The sequence below is a fragment of the Galeopterus variegatus genome, unplaced genomic scaffold (genome assembly GCF_000696425.1).
Source record: "Galeopterus variegatus unplaced genomic scaffold, G_variegatus-3.0.2 Scaffold5548, whole genome shotgun sequence".
In the NCBI taxonomy this organism is placed as follows: Eukaryota; Metazoa; Chordata; class Mammalia; order Dermoptera; family Cynocephalidae; genus Galeopterus; species Galeopterus variegatus.
Genome location: NW_007731659.1, coordinates 278,897 through 289,904, shown reverse-complemented (window position 1 = coordinate 289,904; position 11,008 = coordinate 278,897). Strand labels below are relative to the sequence as shown.

Sequence of the window (11,008 nt, the reverse complement as noted above, 5' to 3'; positions counted from 1 at the left end):
TCAGGGCTCTCATTCCTCTATGCCCTCACTCAGGGAGTAAGAGGATATTTTTGATATGAAGCTCTCACTTCCCACATCTTTTCCTATCCCATTCCCTGAAGCCAAGGGATTCTGGAGGTCCTTCCCTGACTTCCAGCAACAAAAGGACAGCTCTGGTTGTCAAGAAAATTCAAGGGGGGCTGTGTGGAAAGGACTGCCCCTTGTGAGGAACAGAGAAGGTGGTTGACAGTCTGGATGTTCACCATAACAGAGCTCTGACTGCCCAACCAAAGGAACAGAGGCATTCAACAGGATTCTGCACACAGTCGAAAGAGAGACTACCCCGTCCTGCTCCTTGGCTCCTAGCACTAACCCATTCACATTATTAAGGGCAGCTGGGAGAGAGGTTCCCTGTGGGCTCAGTTTTCAAACCACAGCCTCCTGCATTCATGATGCTCTTCTATAGCTCAGCCCTGCCCCTGGGGTGGGAGGCAGGTAGTGACTTAGTATAATGACCAAGTCAGACCCATGAACTGGCTAGGTAATTAGTAACTCAGAGTAGGAAATGACTGCCTCACCAAACACATGTCCATGGCATAATACATCCAAATATGCATCTTGCAGTTTGAGAGATAGTGCATAATTGCAGAGGTCTCTGCTACCTCCCAGGGGATCATATGAATCCTCAGCCTGTCTGGACAACCCTGTTGTCCATTTGCCAAGCCTATGCCATCAGGTGGGAAGGCAAGAAAAAGGGCTCTGTCCAGCCGAAGGCTAGGCCTTGTACCCAAGTCCGTTGAAATCACTGTAAATGCTGGACCTCTGAAACAGGTGGTTTTGAACTTCTCTTCTTGTTGGAGCCAACGTAATAGAACTTCCCTACCAAATTCGACTGTGAATTCTTTTTCTTGGTTTTCCCAAATTCAAATTGTTAGTATCCAAATTTCATACCTGACTTTCATTTGTCTCAGAGAAACACAAATCAGAAGCTCAGAGATAAGGGGCCGTAATCACTGATTACAGCCTGATCATCAGTAATGTCCAGACTGTCCAGGAAGCCCTTGACACCAGGCAAACAGAAAGGCAGAGGAACCAAAGGGCTTTATAAGCTGGGCACACAACTGCTCACCTGTGTATTGGGGGCAATACAGGGATCTTGTGCACATCCGGATGTGTTTAGATATCAACACCCCATTGCATGGTGCCCAGGCTGTGAGGCTCCTCCTGCCCAGAGGGTTCAGAGCTGTCCCCAGGTAATACACTCAAAAAAGGATCCAAATTCCTAAATTCTTCACTCTGGGTTTTTAAATGCTAGGATCTTCAAGGGGAACTGGGACTTTTGTTTGATTTCTTTTCTATTTAGCTTACTCCTCCAAGCCACAGGACCAGTCTATGTTATTGTCCTGGTCACTCTCAGACTCTCTCATCTTGCAGCTACTGAAATTCCGGAGGTGAGCGCTGCAGCTGTTGATCAGGCCCATTCCCAGGTTCTCCAGGAAGGGAGCAAAGCGGGAGGCGGCAAGCTCCTTTGTCTTCCACTGGCTGTATGCCAAAATCCTTCACGCTACCAGTCTCTGCGAACTCCAGGTAGAAGTAGCCGCACTTGACTGCCCGGTGTACCTCAAAGCAGAACCCCAAACAGGAATCCTCTATCAGGTCTACGTATATCTCCTGAGCGATGGCCTCTAGCTTGTTAGTATCCAGGTTAGCCAATGAAATTTCCTCCATTTTAATTTGCAAACGACTGTGGAGAGGGCGCTCCTTTTACTCACGGCAGCAACACGTCGGGCTCCGCAGGCCGCGCCTAGGCCTAGAGGCCTCTCAGGGCCGCGTCCAACGGCGGCGGGGACGGTAGCTTCTGCGGCGGCAGAAGCGGCGGCAGCGGCGATTGCTCCCCGGAACTCCAAATCCTTCCGTTTGTGGTAGTCCCTCCCGGGTTCTGGGGCTCGAGCTGCGCCTGGCTACGGACTCTGGGCCGAACGGTTTCAGAGCCTCACCCAGCCGCTTCGGCCTCTTCCGCTCCGCGATCAGGCCTAGCCCCGCCTCCCCGCTTCCGCTTTTCAGCGCGCCTGCGCACTGGGTCCGCGCAGGCTCGCGGAGCTTCTCTTTACGCGCCGCTTCCTTGAGAGCGTTTATGAAAACGGGTGGGAAGGACAGACCTGTGTTTGGCTTTCATTCTCTCTGATTGTGAGAAGGTTGCAAGAATCCTATTTTATGTTATTTTATTTGTAGATTTAAAAATTCGCTAATGAATTCAGCACCCATGCTTAATTGATTCTCTCTGAAAAAAGAAAAAATATTTTGCACTATTGTGGTATAATCTGAAATATCATTTTAGGAACAATTGTACGGATAGGTTTGAAAATTTGACTTAAATGATTGATTTGTAATCATTTATAGTACTGTCGCAGTTGTCATGTAAGTCCACTAGATGGTGCAAGGAAACTAATTACAATATAATTTATCTTTCAGCCTTTTTTTTGAATAAAAAAACTAGAAACTAGGCACTACAGGCATAATTCATACATACTGATCAAATAAACCTACAGCATTTATCTCACTTATAAGATCAGTAAGTCAGTGTGACTATAAAGAGAGAATCATATACATCTCTAAAATATTTCCAAGAGAAAATTATGTGTATATTCTTTCTTGAAGAGGATGGTAACCTGAAATAAGTTAAATATACTGGGAGATAAAGGAAACTTCCTAAAGTTATGCAGCATGAATTGTGAGAACTGGAAGTGATCCTACTTGGGTTTAAATCTTGGAGCCAACACTAAACAGTTCTGTACTCCCTCATGTGAATAAAGCTAGTCTTTATTCATGGTTAAAATACAGGTTCAATAAATGTCAGCTCTGTTTAATCATTTTACTTATAAAGTTGAATATAAGAAAATCACTGTAGTATTTTCTTCATTTTTTGCTTGTTTTTTGGTCCCCCCACCACCACTGTGAACTAGAGCAGCTTCTTTTATCTTTAGAAATTATCAAAAAATAGCTGTAACTAAAGAAAAATAAAAAGAATACCTACTCATGTCTGTCTTATTCTGTACTTTCCAGAGTAAAGGAAAGTAGAGACGTGTATCTTTAAAAAAAAAAAAAATTTTCTAATGTATATGATCATCAGAAAACTCACAGTTTTAGAATTCATCTTAAAACTTCACTCTATATTTTCATTAGAGGATAAAGTTAAATTTGTTTGGTTTATGAGTAGCTAGTACTTGTACCCATCCAAATTTTCTGATTGCATATTTTACCATTTTAAAAGCCACAAATTGAGAGATATGGAGCACTTTGAAAGCCTAGGCTATTTAAGACTCAGGCACTATACTTTTTTCTTTTTTTTCTTTAATCTAGGGCAGTTTTTTTTTTTTTTTCCATTGCAGTCTTTATACATTACATGTTAACATATAATTTATAAGTTCTTCATCCAAAAATTGGCATCATATTTTGCTATAGGTTGAAATCTCCACATAGCCATGTGCTGTGCCATATAATGATTCTAAGTAAACAGGGTTTTGAGTCAGACTATATCCTACCAGTTTCTGTGTCTGCTTAACTTCTGAAAATCTCAGTTTTCTCATTGTAAAATGTCAATAGCATAGGTTCCCATCACATAGGTTGTTGTGAGATTTAAACATGACAATAAATATAAAAGTATTACACAGTTCCTGGCAAATGCTATATAATACTGTACAGGTTGAATATCCCTTATTCAAAATGCTTGGGATCAAAAGTGTTTCAAATTTTGGATTTTTTGGATTTTGGTATATTTGCAGATGCCAGTTGAGCATCCCTGATCCAAAAATCTGAAATCTGAAATACTCCAGTGAGCATTCCATTTGAATGGCATATTTGTACTCAAAAAGATTCAGATTTTGGAGCATTTTGGATTTTGAAATTTTAAATTTAGGGATTCTCAGCCTGTGTATACCTAGTACTGTGACATGTCTAGTTAGGTGTGAAAATACAATTACTAACCCATTTCTCTCCCATGCCTTTGCCAAATATAATTTAAAGAAGTGCCTCTCAAACATGCATATGAATCACCCAGTGATCCTTTTACAATGTAGGTAGGTCTGGGGTGAGGCCTGAGTTTCTGCATTTCTAACATACTTTGATGTATGCTGGTTACCACAATTTAAGTAGCAAGGAATTAAAAGGGCTTGGTAATAGACAATCGTTCTTTATAGTGATTGGTTCCCATGTGATTTTTTCTTGCCAGATTTTTATGAGAGTTTCTGAATGCTTGATTTTAACAGAAGAGAATAACAGATTGTTTTTCTGTCCTTTAAATCCTTTGTATTATGTGAATTGAAACTCGACTCCTTAGTTTATGTCAGAACAAGTGGTCTTCAATAAAGTTTACTTCAAAATATACTGTATATAGACAGACATTCACATTAATTGAAATTCAGATAATCAGGATCATGGTTAGGTTTAAATTTCCTGCTAGTATTTTATTACATTTACTCTTAGAAAAGGAACACTATCATGAAATCAAAAATTTGTATTAATGTCCATTGTCACCTGTCACCTCTCTTCTACCTGTATCATTTAACTATATTGCCTTATTTATTATTTAAATGTGCTGAAACCCTTTACGTTATTTTTTCTTGTTTCTTTTTTTTCTGTTTAAGAAGTTGGAAAGTGAGTAGTTTATTTTAAAAATATTATCAAGTAAAACAGAAAGTAGGGATTTTAGACATGACTTCTGAAGTCGTATCTTAACCAGCAACTATTTTGGTGCTAAATGGTGAGTCTCACATTATCAGAAAATTCATTTCATTTTCATGGACTACACTACTCTTTTTTTTTCATTGTTGTTGTTATTAGTTGTTGTTTTTTTAACTGATTGTTCTTATTCTTGGAGCACAGAGTTACCCGTCACCACCTGTGCCCAAGATGTGATAATCAGATCCGTGCTATCAGCATGCCCACCAACACAAATCAAAATTATTCCCCTTGTCCCCTACTCAGATCCCTCCCCCTCCCCCCAGTAACCCTAGGTCTGTCCTTTCCCTTTGCCAGTCCAGCACACCACTGTGCCTTTGCCTCCTTATTTCTCTATTAGCTCCCACTTATTAGTGAGGACATATGTTATTTTTCCCTCTGTGCCTGGCTTATCTCACTTAAGATAATTTTCTCCAAGCTCATTCATGTTGCTGCAAATGGAGAATTTCATTCTTTTTTATGGATTAGCATTCCACTGTGTGTATATACCACATTTTCCCTATCCAGTCATCCGTTGGACATTTAGGTTGGTTCCATCTCTTGGCTATTGTAAGTAGAACTGTGATGAACATGGTAGTGTGGGTATCCTTTCAACAGGATGATTTCCATTCCTTTGTGTATATACACAGAAGTGAGATTGCTAGATCATATGGTAAATCTATCTGTACTATCTGTAGTTACTTGAGAAACCTACATACTGTTTTCCATAGTGGCTATAGTAATTAACAGTCCCACCAACAGTATGGAAGAATTCTCCTTTCTCCACATTCTCACCAGCATTTGTTGATGTACCTTTTGGCCATTTGTATGTGTTCCTTTGAAAAATGTCTATTTATTCGGCTCCTTTGCCCATTTTTTAATTGTGCTTTTTTTAACTATGTAGTTTTTTGAGTTCTTTGTGTATTCTGGATATTAATCCGTTGTTGTATATATAGTTTGCAAATATTTTCTCCCATTTTTTAGATGGTCTTTTTACTCTGTTGATTGTTTCCTTTGCTGTGCAGAGGCTTTCTAGTATGATATAATCCCATTTATTTATTTTTTTCTGTTGTTGCTTAAGCTTTTGAGGCCTTATTCATAACGTCTTTGCCCAGTCTTACATCATGAAGTGTTTCCCCTATGTTTTCCCTTAGTAGCTTTATAGTTTCAGGTCTTTAATCCATTTTGAGTTGATTTTGGTATGTACCAAAAACATTATATTAATCATAAATAATAATATTAGTAGGTAGCATAATAAAATAACTTTAGAAATTGGATATTTTGATGTATCAATTATTCAGATCCACTTTGATCTACGAAAAGACTTCATAGAATCCCTGGAATTATATTTGTGTGTACAGGCATATAATTTTTAATTAAAAAAAAATGTTTATGAAACTGCCCCTAAAGATTATAAACTATTTCTTAAAATAATTATTGATGGTCCATCCCTATGTGGGAAAGTCTACACAGTAGTACAGAAAAAGACATTAGTTTACCTTCTGTGTGGATATAAGGATGGGCCCAGATAAACATAAATTTGTACACTGAAAATAATTTATGATTACTCAATATGGATATGGTAACAAGTAATAGAGATATTAAAAACCTTTATGTAAAAAGAATTTCAAACTTACAGAAGAATTGCAAGAATATTGCAAATAATTTTTATATACTTACCTTCACCCAAATTTAATCATTAAAATTTTGCTACATTTGCTGTGTCTTTCTTCCTCTGAAATTTCCTTATCACAAACAAATATGAACTGTTATTTTTCCTGATCTATCTGATAGTAAATTGCAGACAGCATTCCCTATTATACTTAAATATTTTAGTGTGTATGTGCCTTAAGAACAAGGCATTTTCTTATATCACAATACAATTGTCAAATTTAGCAATTTGTCTAACACAGGTATTAACCAATACTATTGTCTAATAAAGAATACACATTCAAATGTTGCCAATTTTCCTCATAGTGCTTTTATATATTATTTTTTTCTCTGGTTCTGGATCAACTCAGGATTATAGATTGCATTTATTTGTCATCCCTATTCAGTCTCCATAAATCTGGAACAATTCCATAGCAGAAAATTTTGAAAATAAAACAGTGATGTACAAAAGGTGAAAGACATTCAATTTCAATCTAATATGAACAGAATAAAAATATTTTTAGAGACATTCAATTTTCCTGATTAAAGCCTGTAGTAGAGATTTATCTTAGTAGTTTAGGATGCTGTAGCAATGTTGCTTGAGAACAAAGATAATTCTGAAGAAAGTTCACCTATATCAGAGCAGGTTTTTAAGGCTAGCAAACCAGGTTTCTTTTAGACACAGATGCCCTCTGAAATTTCTGTTACCCCAGTTATTAAGTATATTCAATGATGATATATTGATTCCTTTTCCTCTTCTCCTAACCTACATCCTTTAGGAGATCTTGATCTTCCTAACCTAGTTTTAACAAGCACAATATTTTTTTTGGAACTACATCCTTTGGGGTCGATGAGGAGTTGCTATCATGACATGTAAACTGTTGGTTGGGCCAGTTTTGATTAGAACAACATGCCTATCATTTGCTATTACGTGTCAGAGTAAGCCAATGGCAAGAGACATCTAAACACAGGAATCACTAAGAAAAGCTCACGACATTTTTTTCACTTATTTAGCTGTGATTTATAATAACATACGTATTTGGGTAATATTGTAATTTATAATAAGACATATTTATTTGGTCTTCATCCAGTTTCCTGACAAACAGCTCCTAAAATCCTCAGACTCTCAGGAGTGATGGACATCTTTTTATATGCTAATGACTTGACTAGTGGCTGGCAGCCCCTAGGTAGCTTCAGTTTGGGAGCTGGTCACAGGAAAGATCAAGGCATGATTAGAGGGTTGAGACTTCTTAGCCCCAATCCTAACCCTTAAGGAGAGGAGAGGGGCTGAAGGTTAAGTTGATCACCAATGGCCAATGACTTTATCAATCATCCCTACACAATGATGTATCCATAAAACCCCAAAACAACTGTGTTTGGGGAGCTTCTGGATAGCTGAACACATGGAAGTTCCTGGAGGGTGGCACCCGGAGAGGTGATGGAAGCCTGTCCTATGCATCTCTTCCATTTGTGTTTCATTGGTGTCCATTGTAAGAACCTTTATATTGAACCAATAAATGTAAGTAAAGTGTTTCCCTAAGTTCTTTGAGCCACTTTAGCAAATTAGTCAAACTCAACAAGGGGGTAGCGGGAACCCCAATTTATGGTTCAGTCAGAAGTATAGGTGATAACCCATTACTTTCAACTGGCATCTGAAGTGGGGGCAGTCTTGTGGGACTGAGCCCTTAACCTGTGGGATCTGACACTATCTCTAGGTAGATATTGTCAGAATTGAGTTGAATTATAGAACATCTAGCCGGTGTCATCTGGAGAACTGCTTGGAATGTGGGGTAAAAAGCCCACATACATCTAGTCACAGAAGAGTGTTGTGAATGTGTTGTTGTGAGAACGTAGTAGGAAAAAAATGCATTTGTTTTTTCCTATATCTTTGCACCAGTCTAATAGAAAAAAGAGGAAACCATAATAATATCTTCATTTCTGATGAGGAAACTGAGGCCAGAGATGTTAAGTGAATTGTCCAACTAGTTGGTCGCAGAGTTAGGACTAAATGTCAAGGCTTCTGACTCCTAAATTAATTTTCTTTCTGTTACAAAACAGTTTCTCCAATGTCTACCTTTTTATCACAGCATCTTCAGTCATGACTACTTTCTATGATGCATTTTGAAAAAATATTTTAGAATCAGCATTATTACATAATACATCCAAATCTTACTATCAATGTGGAATGTACCAGTGACTGAAGACATAAAATATGGCTTATGCACTCTTGGCTTACCCATATGTAAAACGATGCTCTATACAGTGTGCTCTTTCTTTTTTTTTATGCTGGACCATCAAAAGAAGCATTTTTCAGAAACTAAAAATCCATTCCATGAAAAAATTGTAAACTTAGTTTTAAAATGTATCTTGAGAAAGTTTTGAGAATCAAATGTTTGCACAATTTCTTGCCGCGCCAAAGTAGTATCATTTTTATAACTTTTTCACCAAATTGCTTTTTTATTGTTTGGTGCAAAATTAAGTTTCTGTCTTTCTTTATTTCATAGTTCTTCGCCTTGAAAAGAAGGTTTCGTGAAATTGAACATACTTTTTTCTCACTTGACTGATGTCCACTAGGTTTGTTTTTGTTTGTCTTCTCCCATCAAAGAGCTGTCTCATATATTCCTAAGTCAAGCTGTTAAACTAGTGGGTGGGATGTTTTACTTCTTGCATTTAGTGGATAGACATCTGGCAAATGCCACCAACTGAGAGATTAATTTTCTTGCAAAAACCTTGATAAATGTAAAATTAAGAGCAAATTTAGGTACTAACATGAGAGTATCTCGGAATCTCATATAGATTTATTACAGATACTTTTTGTTTAAGTAATTAGGTTTCTCTTCTTGGACTTAATCTTAAAGCATTTTGCCTCCTTTTTTTTTTACTTCATTTGTACTAATCTGCTTTTTGCTTTTCAATTCTCTAAGGAATTTCAGAACCTTGATTTGTCCCCATTCTCAGAGATTATTGTATTCTAGCCTCACATTTTCAATATTTTTCTAAAACATTCTTCTTAATTATCTTACCCTACCTTTACCAATTCTCAATCTTTATTAATGTTATCATCTACTTTTGTCACTCATTTTCTCAGCCAGCCCCTACTGCTATTAAAATTTGATTTAGTAAACTGTCAGTAAACCCTAACATAGCCCTCAGGCATTTTTCTCTCACTTCCTGACTTCTCTCACTTGCTTTATGTGCCAAGTCCTTGTATTTTAAAAAAAGATACAAACATAGATGAGTGTGCCATCATTGGCACTTCACACGATGCCATGTAAAAGGGGATTCTTAATACTTGATGTATCATCAGGATTTATTGCGCCAAAATTTAGATTTGAATTTTATCTTTTAGTATTTCCAACTACAGTTATAAGCCACATAACAAAGTTTTGGTCAACGGCAAGCCACCTATATGATGGTGAATGGTAATCAAAGCAATGGGCTATACCATATTGCCCAGGTATGTAGCAGGCTAAACCATCTATGTTTGTATAAGTACTCTGGTCTTCTCACAATGGTGAAGTAGACTAATGACACATTTCTCAGAGTGTATCTCCATTATTAAGTCATATACACAACTATATTAGTAAAATTAGTATTTTATATACATGTTTTTTAGGACTCTTTCAAAGAACAAAGTGAAAATTTAATTATTTTAGAATAGAATAAAATTCAGTCTGTATTATTGATACAATGATTATATCTCTAAATCTAAGCAACATTATGGAATCTTGATCTTAATTTTCCTATATCTTGAAACATTTGCTATTTGCATTATTATAGGAACTATTTTATCAATTATCAATTATTCCTAATTATGTTTTAAAAGACAAAAAAGAATGATGAAATTTCATAAATTTACAGAAATGTAAAAACCAAAGGCCAAATTCTCTTCTTATTAAATTCTTATTAATTTCTCTTATTCTTTTATCATATAACATAAGATATGTTGATTTTATATCATAGTATTTAAATTATGAGATATCCAGGACAAGAGTAAACGTTTACTCAAGGACCTTACCTCCTCTTCTAGGACAAGGGTTAGTGTGTTTTTGGTTGTACACAGAATGATAGTTGTATCATTTGTGGGGGAATTATGATCGTGTTAGTCTATTTGAAGATTAAGTTTGGTTTAAGGAGATGTGTATGGGTGCCAAGTTGACAAGGGGTAGACTTATGATGGTTAATTTTATGTCACATAAAATTACTGGGCCAGAGGGTGCCCAGATATTTGGTCAAACATTACAGTCGGTATGTCTGTGAGGATGTTTCTGGATGAGATTAACATTTTAATTGGTAGACTGAGTACAGCAGATTTCCCTTCTCAATGTGGGTGTGCCTCATCCAATCCCTTGAAGATTTGAATAGAATAAAAGGCTGAGTAAGAAAGAATTCTCCCTGAATTCTGTCTCTGGTGGACACTGGTTTTCTCCTACATTTGGATTTGGACTCAGACTAGAATTTACACCATTGTTTCTCCTGGGTCTGAACTTCTCAGCTTCCTTTTCCATGTAAGCCAATTCCTTATAATAAATTCCCCCCCCCCATATATACATATATATGTGTGTATATATATATATATATACACACACACATATATGTATGTACACATTCTATTATAAATAAAACAATAGAATGTGTGTATATATATATATATATACACACA

General features: G+C 36.8%; 1 protein-coding gene across 1 annotated transcript; it reads right to left on the bottom strand.

Annotated features, from left to right (window-relative positions):
• Positions 1 to 995: 995 nt before the first annotated feature.
• ATXN7L3B (ataxin 7-like 3B) lies at positions 996 to 2,003 on the bottom strand. The gene has a single exon (XM_008589599.1). The coding sequence runs from the start codon at positions 1,705 to 1,707 to the stop codon at positions 1,414 to 1,416; it is 294 nt and encodes a 97-aa protein (XP_008587821.1). The 5' UTR covers positions 1,708 to 2,003; the 3' UTR covers positions 996 to 1,413.
• Between the last annotated feature and the right edge of the window lie 9,005 nt (positions 2,004 to 11,008).

Coding starts and splice junctions, on each gene's coding strand:
- ATXN7L3B (XM_008589599.1), bottom strand. CDS start 1,707: ATGGAGGAAATTTCATTGGCTAACCTGGATACTAACAAGCTAGAGGCC.